The 21,985-nt window shown below is 48.5% G+C and overlaps 1 protein-coding gene across 1 annotated transcript in view; it reads left to right on the top strand.

Annotated features, from left to right (window-relative positions):
* Window positions 1-21,985, top strand: part of LOC117056024 (microtubule-associated protein futsch-like) — a 192,017-nt gene that overhangs the window by 151,743 nt on the left and 18,289 nt on the right. Inside the window, exons 14-19 of the mRNA XM_033166043.1 lie at window positions 9,019-9,122; window positions 12,004-12,231; window positions 15,157-15,334; window positions 17,098-17,157; window positions 17,315-17,631; window positions 21,487-21,615. Of these exons, the coding sequence (XP_033021934.1) occupies window positions 9,019-9,122; window positions 12,004-12,231; window positions 15,157-15,334; window positions 17,098-17,157; window positions 17,315-17,631; window positions 21,487-21,615 (1,016 nt within the window). The remainder of the gene's footprint in view (window positions 1-9,018; window positions 9,123-12,003; window positions 12,232-15,156; window positions 15,335-17,097; window positions 17,158-17,314; window positions 17,632-21,486; window positions 21,616-21,985) is intronic.

Raw genomic sequence — 21,985 nt, 5'->3', positions numbered from 1 at the left:
CCTTAACCTTCTCTTCTCCAGGCTAAACATACCCAGCTCCCTAAGCCGTTCCTCATAAGGCATCGTTTCCAGGCCTTGGACCATTTTGGTTGCCCTCCTCTGGACATCTGGAGTGTCGAGTTTGAGGAAGCCTGGTCTAATCCTTTTCTAAAGCCATCCAAATTGGTGGCCAGCACCGTCTCCTGTGGAAGGGAGTTCCGCAGTTTTAACTATGTGCTACGTGAAGAAGGGCTTCCTTTTATCTTCCGACGCTCAGCTCAGAGCGGCTCACCGTAATCACAACAGCACCGGGGAGAGGGGAAACATTGCAAGCACAATAATACCAAATACGGTAACATATAAACTACAATAAATTCGTCTGAACAGGGAATGCAATTCACTTAAGTAATAGTAACGCAATAAAAGCAGCTTTTAAAAAGTTTAAAACCATGCAAAAAATAAAAGCAGATTAAATGTAACAAACCGTATGAAGGGGGCGCCCGTGGTTAGAGACCTAGTCATTTGGTGGAAAGTAAAACTTCCGTGCAGATAGTGGGTGTCTGCTGTATCTCGACAGAACAGGGGCAGCCACACTCAAAAGCCCTGCTCCTAAGTTACTGTGGAGCTGGCCTTGTGATATTTTTGGATCTTGGAGAAAGGAGAAGCTCTCCCACAGACCACAGTGACCCACTGGGTATATAGAAAGGATAAGACGGTCTCTCGTCTTGGTGGAGTCACCAGCTGCTGAAGAATTAACGCTGCTCACTGCCGAAAACATAGCTCAAGTGAGGCTTTGCCTTCGAACAGCCTGGCAGCGTTTCATGGACTAACCATACATTTCAGGAGGCTGAAAGTGTGAGCTTTTCGGATTACACAGGACTCTTCTTCAGGCCGCGGGTGTTGACAGTAGGAACTTTAAATGCGAAGAATGTAGCCGGGCAGGCAGCTTTTGAGCCCGAGGAAAGCTGCTGGCAGAAACAGAAGCTGTGTTAATTGAATTGCAAATGTCTTGCCTCGCTGTGAAGGGTCAGGTTTAAAACCAACCTCAGTCTATAAGGCAAGAAGAAGAAAACCCCAGTGTGTGTTGGGGAGGGAGGCAAAGGGGGGTGGGTTAAACCTTTCTACCTCTAACACTGTTGTGTTTAGAGTGTTGTGTGTCTCTCCCCCCCCCCCCGTACTAATGCAAAACAGCCCCGTTTTCAGATTAGCAGAGCTGGAGTTAAATGTGGGAAGCAGTCAATTTTTATTAAATTTTCTGGTATTACCTAGTGGCCAGAGGGCTTGGAACCCAGCAGGGAGCTGTTCTGCTGCCAGTTCAACGAATGATCAGCTTCAGATTGTTGTGACCCAATGCCTCCATTGGCCCAGTTTCTCAGAATTTGGAGATTCAGACTTTGCAAGCATTTGGTGTTTATGGAAGCACTGGAATTTCTTCTTGCCTCTCTGGTTTTTTAGAACTTCCTTCCTCTTAAACGTTTGCAGCACATCGCCACGGATCCTTACTGGTCCCAGATTGGACCACCCCTCTCGTTTGAGAGAGGGGGGAATCCAAATCATGTCATATCCACATATTTATTCTGGATTCATAGTGCTGGTCCTTGCATCTCTGGTTCTTAAAACTGGCTTCCCCTTTGAAGCACATCATTTTGTCTCTCCAGCTGCCCCTAAATTGGCTTGGCCTTCTAGTTTGTGTGGTGAGGAGACAAACCCAAATCATATCATATACTCAAATACCTATCCTGAATTCATGGCGCTGGTCTGCAGATAACACACGATCTCTCATTGTGCAGAGATCCCCAAAGCCATCCTGAGTACATGTTTAAATAAGTGCCTGAGATCTTTTGGCATTATATAAAAACGGTTTGCGTGGAGTTATATAATGAATTAAACATAGCCTCTTCTGACTGCGACGGTCTGTTTATGTGTTTTATACCTGCCTTCCCTTTCTGGTGTGACACTAGAGCACCTCTTTCGTCTCACGCAAGAGCTTCCTTTTCATATCTGACCGCCAGCCACTTAGGTCTTTCCTCGTAATGCTGCACAGAAGGCTTTCTCTTAATTGAATTTGTGCTTCTGCATCGGGGTGGGGACCCTCAGCCTTGGGGGGCCAAATGCACCCCACCAGTCTCTCTTACATGGCCACCGGAACTCTCCCCAGCCATCCAACTCCCAACCTCCTTAAGTATTTTATTCCTGGCTGGAATGTGTCCTTGAACTCTGATAATGTTTCCCTGCTTGCCTGGATGGTGGATGGAGGATAGAACCACGGGTACTTGAGCATGTGTAGAAAGCGGAAGGTGGTGGACTCTCCTCCTATGGAGGTTTTAAAGCCGAGGTTGTCAGGGATTCTTGAGCTGTGATTCCTGCATTGGACTAAATGACCCCTGGTGTACCTTCCACCTGCACAATTCTACGACTCTGCTGTACAAAGTTTGCATTCAATATTCTGCCTCGTCTTTTGGCTTGGGCCCTGCCTATCGCTAGCATGTGGAAGGTTGCCCAGAAGAAAATGTGACCCTGACGTCAGGGGAAAGCCAACATGGCGCCCTCTAGATGATCATAGAATTGCAGAGTTGGGAGGGATCTCAGGGGTCATCTAGTCCAACCCCCTGCAATGCAGGAATCTCAGCTAAAGCGTCCATGACGGATGGCCATAAAACCTCCAAGGAAGGAGACCCTACAACCTCCTGAGGGTGTCCTTTCCACTGTTGAGCAGCTCTTCCTGGACTCCAACTCCCATCAACCACTGCATGGTAGGGGGGATGGTGGGTTCTCGTCCAGAGATGTGCATCTGCAAAAAGTCTGCCCGATCTCTTTGGTTGCTGGACGCTTTTCATGTTGGATGTTGGTGATCCACATGCATTTCCCCTCCCTGTTGCTTGCAGCCAGGTACCCGAGGGTGTCTTGGCTGAAGTTGTCACGCTGACAGAGTGCCAAGGATGTGCCTGTCAGCAATACAGCTGCAGCACCCAAATTTAAAGCTCTGTAATTGAATGGGATTTGCTACTTGGGGGTGCGTCCTTTGACACTAACGCATTTTGGCATGAATCCCTTTTGTAGGAGATAGCCGGTTCTTCATCAGAGTCTTCGCCAACCTTGGGCCCTCCATGTGTTTAGTTTTTATTTATTTATTTATTGCGTAGCAATCCCATCTTTTTCTCCATGGAGCTCACAGTTTCGTACATGGTTCTCCTCTTTCTTGTTTAATCCTCACAGCAGCCTAGTGATTGCCCCAAGGTCGCTCAGTGAGAGCTTCGTGGCTGAGTGGGGATTTGAACCCTGGTCTCCCAGGTCCGAGTCCAGTTCTCTAACCATTGCACCACACAGGTTCTCTGTCGATGGACTGCGATTCCCACCCCCCACAGTGCTGTTTGAGGCTGATGGGATTTGTAGTTCAACATCATCTGATGTCGGCGAAGGGTCCTAGAGCTGTACTAGAGAAATGGCCAGTGTGCTCAACACTTGAGGGTCGCTCCCAAGGCATGTTCTTGACTTCCCTGTTTTTGACGTTGTTCTGAAGTGGTCTTCAGTTGTCATTGGGACTTTGCCCTTGAGAAATCTTTGTGGATACTGTGCTTTGAGGAGGGGAGGCATGGACAACCCCAAAGGGCTGCTAAGTCTTGCCTCGCATGAGAATCTGTAAGCAGATTTTGGCTCTGGTTTCGACAAGCTGAAGGCAGCGGCCAGGCCTAAGAGTTGGCCAATGCCAGTTTTGAGTAAGGAGCCTTTGCTATATAGGGCATAATTCCTCGCATTGCAGGGGGTTGGACTGGATGACCCTTTAGGGTCCTTCCAACTCTACAGTTCTATAATTGAACTGCTCCAGGCAGCCTGTTTGTTGGGCATTCACCCTGTTCCTTGCACCGGTTTGGTGCTAGAAGAGACCTTGGGTTTTATCGAACTAACTTTTACTCATAGCAGACACACTGAGTAAAAATTAGTTGAATAGAATCATAGAATTATAGAGATGGAAGGGACCAGAAGGGTCATTTAGTCCAACACCTGCAGTGCAGGAGTATTTTTGCCCATCGTGAGGCTCAAACCCAGAACCTTGAGAAGTCTCACGCTTTACTGTCTGAGCTCGCCTACAGGCTTCTTTCCAGACCTTTTAAGCATGCTTCTTTATACATGAGACAAACAACCTCTACGAGGGGGCAACAACATGCACAAGACGGTTGGTGAAAAAGCCACGGTCCTTCCTAACTTGTGCACTCTTGACAGATCAAACTTCAAATAAATATAATAGAATTTTTATTTTATTTTTTTAAACCCACAACCCAAACAAATTGAACTTTCAAAAGTGGCTGGCATAGGCGCTCCCTAGCCCCCAAGTGAAGATTTCTTTTTGGACCAGTAGGTGGATTAGCAAGATGATTGGAAAGATGAGTTGAATCATTCTCAACTTAATGTGGCTCTGGCTCCTTGAAGACCCTGCAATAGAGCAATTTTTTGTGGGGGGGGCGTGTTCTCTTCCAGAGCAGCTGAGCCGATGAGTCAAGACAAATTACTGGGTGGAGGGGCTGCATCCCTCCACGTGCGAGATGTCCTCGCAATACCTATTTGGGGAGGGGGGGGTCCGGGCTTCCTTTCTGCTCCATCAGCCAGAAAGGTCTCCCCCATCAGCCTTTACGAACTAATGAACAGACCTGATTAAGATTTGGCAGCTCCCGCACCACCCTCCCCCCTGAGGTATTCCCGGGCTGAGGGGATGGGGAGGGGGGAAGGCAAAATGTTCACGCACTGGCGCGCTCCGTGCAGCGTTACAGAGAGGATGGCCTTGTAATTAAATGCTGAATGAAAGCAAATGTTTGCTGATGAGCATGGTGGGTGGTTAATTAAGCGGACGGGGAGGAGGGGAGAGCATAGCTCGAACCCACAACCCTGAGTTGAAGAGTCTCATGCTCTGCCACCTGAGCTATCCCAGGTCCTTCTCCGCGAATTTGTCTAATCCTTTTAAAGCCAAGCAAATTGGAGGCCACCACTGCAAGTTCTGCAGCTGTGTGAAGAATTTTGTATCCGTCCTGAATCTTTCGATGTTCAGCTTTGTTGGGTGCCCATGACTTCGTGGCATTGCCTGTGCGAGAGAGAAACTATCTCTACCCTCTTTCTCCATGCCACACAGGAAGGGTCGGATAAGCACATCGTAAATGAACCGCCATCTCGAATAGGAGCCGCACGGGACTCCCGTTCTGTGCTTGGATAAACAGTTTTGTGGCAACTTACCGTACGCAGAACTGGCAAGCTGCAAGATGGAGGCTGCTGAATGGGTTGGAATGCAGATCAATAGTTATTGCATAAAGGTGACTTCTGGTCTCTGCGGCTGCGAGTTTAAAGACGTGTCTGTGTGTCCTTGAACTTGGGGAGATGGACTGCTGCTAAAAAGGCAGCAGACAGCCATGAGCCATCAAAAAGCCTCGGTGAACTGGCTGCTAATTTAATCCTGCCAGAGGCCCTGGGGGTGCTGAGTCCTGCAGCAAGTTTCTTTTTCCATGGTGTGAAATCCAGCCGTGTGACAAACTGAATTATACATGCTTCTGCCTGTGGCGGAAGAAAATTCTGAAACACATTAATAACTCGGTTTAGGGGCAGGGAATGAAGTTCATTTCTAGCGACAGACAAACACCCCAACTGCACCCCTCATTTCCCACCCCTGGTCTCTCTGTTTACGCAAGGCCGGTTTGTTTATTTATTTGTTTTTAATTTGCATTTATATCCCACCTTTTTTTTCTCCGTTCTCTTCCTCTCCATTTTCTCCTCACAACAACCCTGCGAGGTGGGTGAGTTTGAGAGAAGACAGTGACTGGCCCCCACCCAAGGTCACCCAGTGATCTTTGTGGCCGAGCGGCGATTTGAACACTGGCCTCTCCCAGGTCCTAGTCGGGCACTCTAACCACTAGGCCACGTTACTTGGAGGGAGGGGAGCAAGGTGGGCCCATAAGGGTTGCTGTGGGAAGTGAGTCAAGAAACAACCCATTAAAAAAAGGCCATGTCCTCTCACACACCCCTGCAAAGGATGCTGAAGACATCCCAGCCCACTCCCCTGTACCAAAACTGTAGAATCACAGGATTGTTTTTTTAAAAAAATAGACTTTATTGCTTGTTAAAAATATATATAACACTTAGATTGCATACATTACTTAGATTACATACATTACATATTGCATAGTTAAAATTACATATTGTACACTCCGATTATATCTCAAAAATGAAGAAAGAAAAATATAAATAAAATAAAGAACAATATGTTAAAAAGAGGGGGTAAGATAGGGAGAAAAGACATAAGAAAAGAGAAACCCACCAAGATGGGGTGGACAAGGAAAAATAGATAAGTAGAAGGTTTCCACAGAGACCTTCCGATTGTGAAAATAATTAATCTTTCAAAATATGACTTCCACTGCTTTTACAACGTTTCATATTAATAATTTCTATGTGCATCACCTGTCATTTCCATGTTATCACCATTATTTTACATTTTTCCACTTTAACTCCGAACTTATCTGTATCATTTACAACGTTATTCTAAACACAACCAATACCTCTCGCTCACTTCTTGTCTACCCAAATAATCATCAAGAAATTTCCATTGCTTTTGTATTATGTTTTTCGGCTTATGCCTTATAAGGTCGGCCAGCTCCGCGAGTTCCAGGTATTCTACCATTTTACTTTGCCATTCCCTTTTAGTTGGTACTTTGTTTTCTTTCCAATATTGCGCTATGAGAGTTCTTGCAGCAGAAAAATATTAATCACAGGATTGTTGAGTTGGAAGGATCCCGAGGGTCATCTAGTCCAACCCCCTGCAACTCAGGAATTTCAGCTAGCCATTCCCAGCGCTGAGAGTTGAACGGAAGTCTGAAGCCTCCTGGCATTGCCCGCAAGTGGCTGCAACGCCAGCTCCTTCCTGCCTGTCTCGGGTAGTGCCAGGTGCACGGCTCCTTTGGCATGGGCTCTTTGGGGCATTACCTTCTCGGCCCAGAAAGAAACCTACATTGCAGCAGAGCAGCTGCTTTGGTATTGCCAGCTCACGTGCCAAAGGGTTTTGGGTGTTCCTCCAAGGGAAATGTGCTCTCCTTTTTCTCTCCCCACCCCCTCCCCGGTCGCAAGTGGGCCCTTTCCAAATCCAAACATTGCTGGAAGATTCAGGACAGACTTACAGGTCCTTCTTCACACACCCCATAGTTAAAACCATGGGATTCGCTCCCGAAGGAGGTAGTGACGTCCACCAACTTGGGAGGGCTTTAAAAGAGGATTTCACACATTTGTGGGAAGAGAAGACTTTCGGGGGCTATTCGCCACAATGGTTCTGCTCTGCCGCCACAGTCAGAGGCTGTGATGCTTCTGGATCACAGTCCCTGGGGACCACAAATGGAGAGAGAAGGAGCACAACATGTCGGCTGGTGCATGTTCAGAGGGATCCTCTTCTTCTTCAGTTATACATTAAAATATGCCGGGGACTGCCAGCATACTGGGATGCAGCTCCCATCACCCTCGGTTATTGGCGGTGCTGGCTGGAGTTGATGGGAGCATACTGTGTTGGCGACTGCTTTTTTCATCCTTGGTGCAGGATGAAGCATTTTTCCACATCACGTAGTCCTGGGCATAAGGCGGCTTCCTGCGATCTTGTCCATATTGTGCTTCGGGAGCACTTCCTGTACTCCCCTCCCCTTTTCAGCGGGCATGTGGCAGAAGGAAGACCCATTGTCCCTCCCCTGTTGCATTTTCCCTCAGCTGCTAGCAGTTGCATACCTCCAAAATCCTTCCCTTCCTGGTTGCCACCCGGCGCCGTCTTCCTTGAAGTCCCCTAGCCGGTGTTCCTGGCTCCTGGGATTGCTGAGATGAGCTTTGTAAGAGCAGAGCTGCTGGATCAGTCCAGACCCCTTGCTAATGATCTCCTGTGGTCTGCAAGTGCAAGCAAACTCTCTGCATCCGCACGCCAGTTACAGTTAGAAGCGAGCGATGGAAAGGGAGTTAATGAGTGCCAATGTGTTCAGCCTCGGTGCGTGGCAGTGTGAAGGCTTGACATTTTCGAATGTTTTCTGAATGAATGCAAATCTTAAAAGCCATTTGGCTCTACGTTTATCGGGGCTTGGAAGATGGGCACGGCTAGATCATGGCACTTCTGACGGCTTTTGAAATCCTGCATAGGCATAGTACAGGAGGCAGTCCGAAAAACCCTACAGCAGCCGTGGCTTCTGCTTTTTTAATCTTATTTCTTTAGATTTCATTACGGTAAACCAAAGAATATCCATAAAGAAATATTATTAATAATATAACAAGTTGAAGGCTGAATATCATCATCATTAAAGTTGTTATTCCAAAATATTACCCATATATACCTATTTTTCCAAAAATCTGCTAGTCTGGCTTTAATAAATTCATTTAATCATTGTTACTTTCAACCAATCCCCCCCCCAATCCATTTGTGTATGGTAGGAGATATACTCCCTCCTCCCCAAATTTTAGCTAGCATAATCTTAGCAGCAGTTAAAAGGTTGATTACTGTTTCTTGGTTGTTTTCCAGGATAGCATCCCTTTTAGATAGGCAAGTAGAAATATTTTAGGGCGGCTTCTTGGCCGGTATCCACTCAAAATGGGTTGCACAGTAACATCACACACGATGAACATGGGGAAAGTGGAAACTGAGCTCATAGCATGTTGTCAAGGCAGGCTGGTGTTTGCACTTCGTGGGCTGAAAATGGGGGTTTGGGGGGGGGGTGGAAGCAGATCTGTGTGCCGTGCGCACAGCCATTTCTAGATTAAGCTTATCAAAGCAAAGTTTGCTGCCTAAAAATGGCAAATCCCTCTAACCAGCATGTAGAAGTCCACTGCCAGTGTGATGGGAAGACTTTGCAGCACCCTGCAGTAGTGAAAGAGGCACCGATACCTGTCCCTTCAGCTGCGCTCTTTGAGCTCTGTCCAACCTCCACCTCTCTTCCTTTCGTGCTGTCATACAGACTCTGCTAAAGGCCAGTTGTTGACGCATGGAATCTGAGTGCATTTTTTTTTAATTAATTGCCTTTTCTCCTTCTTTGCTTCGGTCAGCAAAACCAGAAGAGATCAAACCAGCCGCCGAGGTCGTGGCAGCAAACGACATCGCGGCCCCTCCAAGCAAGGAGCTTCCGCCGAGCCCCGAGAAGAAAGCCAAGGTGAGGGTCGACCGTGTTGTGCTTCCAGCTCTGCGGGTTTTGGTTCTTGGCACCCTGCTTTTCCCCCTTTTGCTTCTTAAGTCAACGATAAGTTCTGTCCTCTGAGCTGACGGGCTCCCAAGAAAAGTAGCTGGCTACCAAGCCCAGATTGAGGGCACTCAAAGCTGTTAGTGCCATCCCTAAGCTCCTCATTACTAACCTAGCCGTGTTGGCTGTGAGAGGAGTCCTGGCACAAATGCTGAGCAGTTTTCTTCCCAATGTTTAGGGAGGCTTTTAATGTTTAATAGATTATTGCATTTTAATTTTCTGTTGGAAGCTGCCCAGAGTGGCTGGGGAAACCCAGCCAGATGGGCGGGGTATAAATAAATTATTATTATTATTATTATTATTATTATTATTATTATTATTATTACTATTACTACTACTACTACTACTACTACTACTACTACTACTATTATCTGCTCTGTACCCACCCCTGTTCTGCGTACTTGGAGGAGTCCTCAGACTTAAGTAGGCCTGGAATGAATTGTTTTTGCATCAAGTTGGAGTCAAGTTGGAAATGAAGAGCAGCTGAACTGCTCACTGCATCTTTTCCCTCTGCCAGTGAAGGTAGACCAGGGATGAGGGAACCTCCAGATGTGGTTGGACTCCAACTCCCTTTCAGGAGTGATGTGAGCTGGAGTCCATTATCACACGGACGACCACAGTTCCTCCATCCCTGATGCTGGCAGTACTGAGCGAGATGAACCAGTGGCCCTATTCTGTATAAAGCAGCTCCCTGCGTTCTGACAGCTATCATGATGTGAACAGGTTGCCCTTTCTGGAAATATGTCAGGAGCAAGCCAGTCAGCAGTAAATCACACAGAGTCAGTGGCGTTAACACATTCTATTGGGGACGGGGACGGGGACAGAATCTGCACAGGCGTGTTAGGCCTAATGAGTACAGCAACAGCTCTTCCTCTGTAGGTCTTGCCCCAATGAAACAGTTGCCGAGACTGAAAGTCTTCGCCTCCCCACAGCTGTCCTTAAGTCCCCTCATCTCCAGGGCTTTTTCCAAGCAATCGGAGACTGTGCCTGCATGCAGCCTGCCACTTCTCCGCCGGTTTCAGCTCTCTTCTGGTTCAGGGAGACAAGGGGAGAGAGGAGCTTGTCGCGGCAGGAGGGGGAGACACCGGTGACTCTTCACCAGCCGGACTCCTCTCTGCCTCTTGGCCTACTTCCTCTCTTGCTTCATCTTCTGCCTCTGATTCTGGACTTCTTGTCATGGAATTCTCAGCATATAGTTAGCAGAGTAAAAACTTAAAACACGTTGCAGGATTCCCAAAAAATAGACCAGAGGCAATTAATACTCCATCCAACAGAGCTTTACTGCTACTGAAGGCAAATGAGCAGAATGGTCACAAATCCAGTACATTCAGGATTGGCCCTGTCCATCAGAAATCCAGTTGCAGCACACATAACTTAAACTTACAATAACTTATAATAAGTCTGAAGCTTAACACTATGTGCAGAACACCAACACCAGAAGGAAAAGAGATAGAAACAGAAAGTGAAACCCAGGCTCCTTTTGGCCTTATTATTATAGTCAGTATGACCTTGTCAGAAGAGATAACATGACCACTTTAAGCCAGCTGTATTCAGCTTCTCTGAAGGAATAACCCAAACATCATGAACCTCCTGCTTATATCTTTCACACAGAGAAGCTTGCAGAACCCTCTTGAATTAAGTAGAATGAGAAAGATCTCTACACATCAGATCAATACTTTATGCATTAAGAAATGCAAACTGACACTTCTCTCTGCCACAGACTCTCCCAGCTCACTAAGCCCTGTTACCTCTTCAGCTTCCAACGCCTCCTCCTCTCCATCTTCTCCCTCTGACCACTCTTTGTCATCCCACCACCAATCCCTGGGCTCTGAGCCTTCTTCCCCTGGGGTTTCCCCCAGCTGGTTCCTCCCACCATTGTGTCCAGCCAGGCCATGGCACCCAGTATATACTTTGATTGGCAGCAGCTAAGAAGGGGTCATTCTTCTCACCTGCCACCTGAGGCTCTGTTCTCCAGGTAAGCTGGGAACTGATCCAGGGACCCATATTAAGGAATATGGGGATCTGCCTTATACCTAGTCCCCCAAGCTCACTATTGTCTACACAGACTGGCAGCAGCTCTCCAGGATTTCAGACATGAGCTTTTCCGAACCCTATCGGGAGATTCCAGTAGAATTTGAACCTGCATGCAAAGCAGATACTCTACTCCTGAGCTACAGCCCTTCCCCACCTGTAGAGAGATGGCTCTTCTCTGCTGCCCCTTGACAGGTCACCCCTGTTTCTCAGTTTACCAAGAGGCCTGTGCAGACACAGGGGCTGCCATGTGTTTTTTTCTGGATGTTGTTACAAGGCTGTTGTAATATTTGACTCTACCAAAGATTTCATTCGGGGGGCTCATTCTTAGAGAGAGGTTGACTCCGCAAAGTCCAGCATGGATTGTGTGCTAAACAGGACCCTAAGAAGTTGCCTTAATTCCACTGGCCCATCTCGCTCTGTATTGTCTGCACTGACTGGCAGCTGCTCTCCAGGGTTTCAGAAATGGATTTCTCCCAGACCTTTGTGGAGATGCTGTTGGGGACTGAACCTGGACTTTCTGCCAGGCAGACTTCCTTCCACAGAGCGGTCTCCCTTCTCTATATAGTGCAACATTTAGTCCTCCTCCCCATGGCTGCTCTTTCCTTAGAGAACCGAATGCTGCCATCTTTCCTTTTCGACTTGTTTCTTTGCTCCCATTTTTGCTGCTCTGACATTTTGTTTACCATGCGCTTCTTTTCTTTTTGTTACGTCCATTTTTTGCTTGTGTGTGTTCTCTGTGTGTGTACGTTTTGACACCAAGCCTTCAGCCTCCACTTCAGCAACAAAGCCTGCAGCAGCAGCAGCGGCGAAAACCAAGGCCGCCCCCACTGCTGCCGCTGCCGCTGCCCCTGCCAAGCGGCCAGCGTCCACTGCTATGCCAGGCCAAAACAAAAAAGCCACCAGCCCTACCGCAGCCACCACCCCTAAACGCCTGGCGACAAGCACCGCACGACCCTCCTCCTTAACTCCTAAAGAGCCCAAACCGAAGGTAAGTCGCTTGTGTGCGGAGGGGGGAGGTTGGTGGCCTTGGAGCCAGGTTGTCCTATTGCGCACATCTGGGCTGTTGGCATCTCCTGCTCCGTTCCTGGATGAATTGCCATTGCTTTGTCCTCCCGTTCAGTTGTGCAGCATTTCTCCTGCCGCCACTTCAGGAAAGCACGTGGCGCATTTCGCCAGGAGGGGGCATCGCTTCTAAATACAGGTCCAGAATCCACTCAGGAAGAAAGCTAGCGTGTCAGGGAAAAGATCATAGAATCGTAGAGTTGGAAGGGACCCTGAGGATCATCTAGTCCAACCCCTGCCAATGCAGGAATATGCAGCTGTCCCCATAGGGGGATCGAACCCGCAACCTTGGCGTTAGCATCACGCTCTAACCAACTGAGCTATCCAGGTCTCCTTAGCTTTCTGCACAGAGAGATTTTGTGTGTTAATAGAGGGGGGTTCATTAGCCTCTGCACTGCCCTTGTACAGCTCAGGAGGGAAGAGGATGAGGACGAAACTAGAATTTGGTGCCTCTGCCGCCGTCTACAGTTGGGCTCCACCCTACCAGTCCCAGTGGGCACCAGCTGCCAGGGCTGGCTCAAGACATTTTGCTAAATGTCAAGATGGTGCCCTTCCCTAAGGCCCTTTGAGGAGCCAATTGGACCAGCAGTTGAATCTTACCCCAGTACTGGTCAAAGGAATGCATCTTCCACTGCACTTGACAGAAGCAGGCTAGCATAGGGAATGCAGAGCATTGGCCCCTTCTGGCCCCTCAGCATCAGCCGCCTGAGGCAGCCGCATCACTCTGCCTCTTCACAGGGCCGGCCCTGCTGGCTGCTTCTGGTCCCTACCTGCCTCCCCTCCATTCTCTGGGTGCGGGAGGGTGGGTGGTTCAGCAGCCCTGTTAAAAGCCGAAATGAAGGCATGAGCTGTCCCTGAGCTTATATTTTAATGGAAATGCGGCCCTTTAGGTAAGTAACCCTAGCTTACGGTTCCCGGTTCCCATAGTTACCAGGCCTCACTCATCAAAATCCTGACACTTTTTATAATTGACTTAGTGTGCCTGGAAACCAGAGCGGGCAGCAAGCATAGGAGAACACTTTGAATCTCCGCCAGGAAAGGGCTGTTTAGTCCCAAAATATGTCACCGGTTCTAAATTGCTGCTCAGCAATCAGAATCAACTCTAAAGTGTTGTGCAGGGAAAGGAAACCTGTCATACAAATAAATATCACTCCCCCTTCTAAGGTCTTCCAGGATCCACATTTTTCAAGAAACGGTTCTTCTTTCTCTCCCCCCACCCCACCAAAAAACCCCAATGTTTCTTTGCTACATCAGTCGTTCATAGATAAATTGATCATTGCCCAGAAGTCCCAGATGGTCTCGGAGAAACGCCATCTAATCCTGCGGAGCAATTTTCGTTTTCTGCCTGTAATTAAAAGAGCTTCCTCTTGGCAGATGACCAGGGGAAGGAAGGGGGAGCATGAGTGATTCCAGTGAGCGGAAAAGAGCCAGGGAACTAAGAAATAAATTAATTAGAGGCAGCGCATTACTTGTTTTATTGCGTAAGATTTTTACACCACTTGATTGTGAAAAGGGGAAACTGCCGAAACAACCCTCAAAAAAGACAAAGCAGTAGAATCATCAAGAAGAATTTAAAACAATTTAAAACATCCCAACAAATGAAATCGTCGATAAACTAAAAAATACGTCAACATTCTACATGCCTGGTTAATCTTGTCTGCACTGATATCAATAGGCAGGGAGTTCCAAAGTGTAGGTCCTGCCACACTAAAAGATAGAAGTCTTATAAAGTCAAGTGTCTTATAAAGGAACAACTCCTGTGTAGGCCCTCTGTGAGGAAAAATTAGCCTGTCCCTGCCGCACTACACAACCGAGTTTTCTTTCTCACCCCCTGGTCTTCGATTTTACTTCTTCCCCTGGAGATTCTGGGGAGGGAGCTGGTGGACTTCAAACCTTCAGACCCCTGCAAGCCTACACACATATAAATCAGGCTTCCCCAACCTCAGCCCTCCAGATAATTTGAGACTACAATTCCCATCATCCCTGACCACAGGTTTGATGAAGTCTGATATAAATGGTCCTGACTCCTGCTAAGTAGGGAGGAGTGAAACCCTCGTGATCCCTCAGTTCTCTTCCCCTTACACACAAGCAAAGGCCTCCTTGACCTGATCGCTGTCAAATGCTAAGCAGGTAACATTAGGTCGTCTATTTGGACAGCGTTCCAAACCTAGGTGAAATCACTCATTTGACCACAGATAATCTGTTGTGTTTTGCTTGAGGTTGGAGACAAATTTAGGATAAAAGAGAGATTTTTTGTTTTGGGGTTGGGGTTATCAGCCATTACTTGCTGTTGGTAGTTCCTTTGAGCCTGAAACCTACTTAGCCCTTAGGAGAGCCTGATCCAGCTAAGTCTGCTATCTCCTCCTAAACTTCACTTTAACGATGGTCACTAATTGGAGACCTTGTGGCCTTAGCCTTAACCAAACTTTGTCCACCCCTTTGCTGAACATGTAGCTTATGGGAGAATAGCTTGGAAGTTTGCTCACTATTAGGGGACATTTCGATTGGCTGCTGATACAGAATGTGCCTGCCCGCCGATTCTATTCTCCCCGCCCCCGTTAGATCAGGATATCTTGATTTAAGCCAAGCTCCGATTTCCCCCTGAAAAGACAGACTTTCGATTATCTTCCCACGTGTTATGGGAACAGCAGGGAGACCCTTGCAGGGAAAAGCTGCAGACTTTGCGACTCGCTATAGATCTCTTTCCATGAAGCCCACCCAAGGTTGCAAAGCTGAAGGTGGTGCTGTTGGGCATGCAACTCTTTTCCAGGGAAAATCTGAACAGGCATCTCAGATGGATGAGAGGGAAACCTCTGTTTGACTTGGGTCCTTTTTGTTTGTTTCTTTCCAGGGGACAGACGCAAAGAGCCCCGATAAGCGGACCTCCCCTTTGAAGCCCCCGTCCGCTACGACTCCTCGGCCGGCCGCAAAAAGTAGCCCAGCCACTCCCAGGCCGTCGACGGCACTAGCAAGTACGAATGCACCGAGCCCACGAAGTACAGCCACTTCCCCACCCAAGAGGCCCTCCAGTGAGTATTCCTCTGCCCCAAGCTTGCCAGGAAAAGGGATGTTGGTTTTGGAAGCTGCACGCTCTTGCATTCCGGCTTTGCTAATTCGGCAACGTAGGGACATGTAGCTGAGTGGGTAGAGCCTCTGCTTTGCATGCAAAAGGTTCCGGGTTCAGTACCCAGCGGCATCTTCAGGTAGGTCTGGAAGTGTCCCTCTTCTGAAACCCTGGAGAGACACAGCTGGTGAGTGTAGCAGACATTGCCAAGCTAGATGGACCCAGCAAGAAAGGACTGCTCCATGCGGTTCAATGTTAAACTGTGGAACTCCCTCCCACAGGAGACAGTGATGGCCACCAACCTAGATGGCTTTAAGAGAGGATGAGACAAATTCATTTAGGTGAAGGAGATCGATGGCTACAGTTGGCGGCCGCAATGCTTCTGAATGCCAGTTGCTGGAAACCCTAGGGCAGAATAATGTCCCTTGTGCCTGAATCCTGTTTGCAGGTTTTCCCAAAAGAGACCTCTAGTTGGCTACTGGAAAAACAATATTGCTGTACTAGAAGGGCCATTGGTTTGATCCAGCAGGCTGACTCCATCTAAGGCAGCTTCTAACATATTTTTGTGTTAAATGTTAACCCCAGGGACTGAGGAACAGGACCTCGCTGTTAGTTGGCCCAACCTGTGTATGATCTGGGCTGTATACTGCTTCAAGCTTAAATTCCTAAATCTACCGGTGGAGACATATTAGACTAAATCTCATAAACCAACCGTGCTCTGTGTACGCTTTGCTTGATAAATTGCACTATGCAGAACTTCTTGTCGTTTCCCACGGTGAGCAAAACAAGGAAAAACAAGCACAGTCGAGGATTTCTTCTTCGTCTTGCCAGTTTCCCAGTGGCTGGCCACTGCCTGAGTTCTAGGCTTAGGAGGACCTTTGTCCAATCCAGCAAGTCGATTTCTCACTGCAGGATTTGATCTACCCTGACACTGAATATATATGAGTTTCCCCTGCCTTGTGTGGAGCATAGCGCATTGCGAGTTGAAATTCTTAAGAGCAATGTGTCTCTTCAGATCAGAAAGAGGGAGAGGACGGCCAACTGCCTTGGAGGCTATTTTGGGCTTAGAAGAAATGGGAAACGGTGACAACACTAGGAATTGCATTTTAAAATGGCTAGGTTAGACCCATTGAAATAAAAAGATTTAAGTAACAAATCCATTTATTTCAGCAGGTCTCCTCTGAACATGACATAGTTTGTGTATCACCCCTGGCATTTGTGTTGTCTGCTTCAACTGCACATTCTCTCTTTCTTTGCTTCATTATTGATTCGTTTAATCATTTATATGCTGCTTACATCCCAAATTGGCTATGTAGACGGTACACATTTAGGATCCAGGAGGCAAGATGGTGTGGGTGGTGGGGGAGACAGTATTTATTTATATTATTGCATTTATGCCCCCACCTTTCCTCCAAGGAGCTCAAGGTGGCATGCACAGTTCTCCCCATTTTTTAGCCTCAAAACAACCCAGCAAGGTAGGTTAGGCTGAGAGAGCGTGACTGGCCCAAGGTCATGCAGTGAGTTCCCTTAGCTGAGCGGGGATTTGAACCTGGGTCTCTCCCTAGTCCAGCACACTTACCACGCTGACAAGAGAAAAGTGTAAGGTGTTGGGAATCCTGACAGGGGCGTTGGTAGCTTGCTTAGCTGTGGCACCAGCAAGGCCCTGCCATGGACTGACCCTGGCAGAGCAGAGGTTCAGCTCGGCTGCTGTCTTTGTGTGTTGTGCAGCCATCAAGACAGACGCAAAACCTGCCGATGCCAAGAAGACCGTCGCAAAATCGCCATCAGGTAACCCGCTCTCCCTGCTTCGCTTCCTGCTTGCCTCTTTGGGTGGCCATGTGGGGCTTCTTTGGGTGGCTCTGCGGCTTCCCCTGCTGACGGCCCTCTCTTCTTCTTCTTCCTCCTCCTCTTCTTCTTTCTCCTCCTTCTGTTCCTCCTTTGGCAGCCGACCTCAGCCGTCCAAAGAGCGCCCCGGCCTCCACCGCTGCCAAAAGCAGCGCCACCACCCCGACCGCTGCTGCCCCCGGCCTTCCTGGAGCAGCTGCTAGCCGGCCCAAGCCAGCCACACCCAGGCTCTCGGGGACTGGGAGCTCTGCTGCTGAGCCCAAGAAGGCATCCACACTCAAAGCCGCACCAAAAACCAGCCCCATTGCCAAGCCTCCCCGGCCCCCCACCAGTAGTGTGTCCGCCCCTGACCTGAAGAACGTCCGCTCCAAGATCGGCTCCACGGACAACATCAAGCACCAGCCGGGTGGAGGACGGGTAAGTCCCCCTGCCCCATATCTCTCTGGGCGATTGGTTGCCTGTGCTCACATGACATTCTCCCAGCGATGATGGATCACAACTCCCATGATCCCTGTCTGTTGGCCATGCTGGCTGGGGTGGATGGGGGTTAAAATCCAGGGTGCTACCCTAGCACAGTGGTGGGGAAACAGTGGCTTTCCAGGTGCTGCTAGACTACAACTCCCAACAGCATTAGCCAGTATGGTGAATGGCTAAGGATCATGGGAGTTGTAGTCCAGCAAACCTCCAGAGAGCCGCAGATTGCCATGTCCTTCTTGTAGAAGGAGCTGCTGCTGCTGCCCTCAAGCCCCTCACACTTGCTGTAGCTGCCAACCTTAGTTCTTTTTTGCAGCAGAGAAGCAGGTGCTTTGGATCTGGAAACACAGAGCTCAGACCTCCGGGGGGTCGCTTTCGGAGGAAAGGATTTGAGCCTGTCTGTATGGTCCATCCAGGAGAGTGCTTGAAGGGCGGGCAAAGAGTTTTGATGTGGCTCTCTTACAGAGCCCCCTTTTGGCCGCTGTTGTGTTCTGCAGGTTTGGCTAATCCCCAGATTTTCAGGGTGAGAGATTGGTCTCTCTGTAGAGGTGTCATCTTTGTGTGGCCAAACACATCTCAAATTATTGAGCCTCTCCTTGCTCTCCGTTTCTCGTGGACAGCATGAAAGACCAGTGGAACAGTTCTCTGTTTGGATTACTTTTGTGAGCTCCCTCTTGCGGGGGGGCGGGATCAGGACCTTAAATCTGCTGGGGTTCTTATGTTGCCCTGGTTGGCTGGGCCTCAAACCAGGGCAACCAAGGGCTTATTAATGCATTCACCTCCCCTTAAGTAACAACCCACGGACTCTCCCCACCCTTAAATCTGCTAACACGTTGAAGAGATGGGTTGAATTATTGGGGCTTTAGATCTCTCCCTGTGTATGGGTGACGGGGCGATTTGGAAACGTAAGCACCCCTGAAAGAGATTTTGGGTCCCACCCATGGGGGAGAGTTGGCTGTCCTTGGCTCTCAACCCCCTTCCAAACCAGGATCAGAAATTGCATCATCTTCAGCAGTGCCAAAGGGAATGGCCATGGCCATATCAGTGCCCAAAGAGTCCATAGTTCCCTTCAGAGCTTCATTGATATGTGCATGACCCAAGGCTTGTCTCCAGTAGTTGAAATGTCCTGTACTTCCTGGGGATCAGGACCAGCATTATGAGGCCTCAGACAGAACAGCCACTTGAGGTCAGCGCACACAAATTAACGTGAGATTTGTCTATGTATAAATACATAGAAAACTGCCTTATATTGATTCAGAAGGGGAAGATGGGGCTTGTCCACCTAGGAGGAGGAAAACTCTGATCCTAAACCTCGGCTGCTTTGTGGGATATGTTTGGAAGAAGAAAGGGCTAAGGAGTAAACCCTACACAAATCAGCCCAGCTGGTGCCGGATATATTGCTCTGCTTTCCTTTGGACCACGTCAGTGAGGCCAAGAGAGTGATCTTGTTGTTTAGGCAGCCCAGGACCTCCAGACACATTGCCCAGGCTTGCGCCCCAGGGTGGTCGCTTTGGTGCTGCAAACGCAGAGGTTTGACTTCACCCCTGGAGCTGCATTGTCTCTTGAGACAAATGGGTGCCAAAAACAGCAATTGAGTCAGACCATTGGTCCACCCAACTCACTATGCTGGCTGGCAACAATAAACCTAGGCTACGTACAGAATATTTTCATACCACACTAAACGTAACCGGCTGATTATCACAGTTCTAGTATCTCATTGTTCTATTATCACCATGCATCATACATCATTGCAGCCTTCAGAATATCTTCAGAATGATCCACTGTTTGTATAATATCTACATCTGTATCCGTTTCGCTAAGGAAGCCAGAGATGGCGAAACAGGGATAGAACAATCTGGATATCCTTGTCCTTTTCTTACTACCTTATGGAATTGCTACTTCCCACGTTTGGATTATTATTGAACTCCATGAAACATCATATGTTTTCAGTTTGTCATCTCATGGAACTGCTATATCCAACGTTTGGATTGTTACTGGACTCTATGAACCTTTATATGTAAAATGGACCTTTGTGTCTTGGCTGTGTTTTCATTATCTATGAAATTACCATTTTCCACGCATTGACTGTTTTTGGGCCGTAAATTCAATATATACGTGGAATGGACTTACATTTCATTTCTAGATTGCAATACACATTAAGTAATTGATTTGGTGGTTCTTCTAACCTCTTGTTTACACTGCATATTTCATGTATGGTGATAACAGAACAATGAAATACTAGAATTGTGATAATCAGCCGCTTACGTTTAGTGTGGCTGGCATCAGCTCTGCAAGTTTTTAGACTGGGACGTTCCCAGACATACCTGGAGATTCCATTGGGCATTGAACATGGGATGTTTTAGAATGCAAAGCACATGCTCCACCTCTGAGTTACAGCGACCTTCCCCTTTGCTGGCCCTTCCTAAAGCTGGTGCAAGCCAGCCCTTAGCCACATTTAAGAGAAGCTGAAACAAAACAGTATTTTGACATGTCCCACAAGAAAGACCAGTAGGAAGAAAGGAGGGACCAAGACTGGCTTGAGCTGCTTTCGCTGCTGCTGGGAGCCAGGGTCAGAAGGGAGACCCTCTGAATCCTGGCACCCCTTTGACTCTAGAGCTTTCCACAGTCAAGAGGTGTATTTTAATGGAATGCATGTTCACAGCCTAATTGTTCTCTCCCAGTTGGCTGCTCCCTCCTGAGTCTTCCCTCTATTTGTGATGCATTAGAAGAATTTGTGATGGAGCAGGTTGCCTTCTTTAGGTGCCTTTACTTCAAAGAGCAGGAAGGCAGCCCCTGTTCCTTAGACGTCCGCCAGCATCGGACACCAGCAAGGAGCATCTGGTTTCCTGCAGTGGCTGCTGAATCTCCAACCTGTGTTTCCAGGCCTGAACCTGCTCAGTGCCATCTGCACCATTGTCTCGTTGTTCCCCAGGGTGGGCTTGAAACAATCGGCCTTAACAGAACCCAGCTTTGACTGCAAGAACATTTGGGGGTTTAAAGGCCCCCCCAGAGGCTCACAGTGGCACAGGAATCTTACCCAATGATGACAACTATCCAGTGTTGTTGTTGTTGTTGTTTTAAAGTGGAAACCCCAGAAGACAAATGGTTTTGTGGGCTTCTCCAGAAATTAATTCCAACTTTCAACCAGGGACTGTTTTCAGGGTGGAGGGGTCTGGGTCAAGAGACTCTGCACTTTGGATATTGGTGGATAGTAAAAACGGGCGTTCCGTCTTGGGAGACCTGTAGCTTGGAAGAGCCGTCCAACATCCTTAGATTAGAAGTTGGGGCTTGCATTGCCCCTGACTGAGCAACTGCCACATTTTGCCCCAAAACAGAATTTGGGTTGGAGAGCCATTTACCAGACTCCCCAGTGACCTCCGCCCCAGTTTGTACCATGCTGCTCCAGCTCTTGAAGGCTCTCTCCAGGCTTGAGCATCACACAGGTGCTACTGTGACCACTGTGGACAACAGGGGAAGGGTCCCTAAGTTGCAAAAGGGAGAACCCCCCGTTGGCTAGCATTTCAGGTGTGGGGGCTTCCACCCAGGTCTCCCAGCTCCAGGCAAGGAGGCTACTTTCTTGAGCCATTGCCCTGAGCTCCCCCCCCCCCTCTCCTGCCCTGTCAGACCACCACCTCCCACCTGTGTGCGGGTCCCTCCCTGGCCTGTCGGATCCCCATGAATGTTGTTTTAGACATCTAGCTGCCCTTTCCCTATCCCCACATCATTGCTTTTCGTTTCGTTATATATTTTTTTCCTTTCATGATGCAAAAAAGTCACCCTCCATTTGTCTCCATTTAGGCAAAAGTAGAAAGAAAGGCAGAGTCCGCTGGGGCTGCCCGAAAGCCCGAACTCAATGCAGTATCTAAAACGGCCCCCACTAAAACGGCTGTTTCAAAAGAGGGCGCCCCAAAGCAGCCCAATGGGAAAGTGAGTTCCATTTCAGACTTCTATCACTCGGGAGAGGGGAGCGGCAGCTCTTCTGCTATGCTGCACTTTTCATTTCCTGCTCCGCCCCTTCCCATCCCATGTTTTGGGTCACTTTCCCTTCTCTCTTAGCTCTCTACACATCTCTGTTTCCTGTCTCCCCGCTCTTGCCGTTGACACTCTCTTCTTCCTGGATTCCCATCCCCCTTTCCTTTGCACGCACCTTCTTTGTTGTACATCCCGCCCTCCTGCCAGTGGATTTCACGGGGAGGCAACCCACAAACCTCTTCCTGAATGCGCCTTGACACGGAGCACCAAGCCCAGCGGTGGCTAGTCCTTGTTGGATCTTGGAGGCCAACAGTAGGTGGCGCCA

Source organism: Lacerta agilis, chromosome 12 (assembly GCF_009819535.1).
Source record: "Lacerta agilis isolate rLacAgi1 chromosome 12, rLacAgi1.pri, whole genome shotgun sequence".
Classification (NCBI taxonomy): Eukaryota; Metazoa; Chordata; class Lepidosauria; order Squamata; family Lacertidae; genus Lacerta; species Lacerta agilis.
The sequence above is the reverse complement of the archived record's forward strand: the minus strand, read 5'-3'. Positions and strand labels throughout refer to the sequence as shown.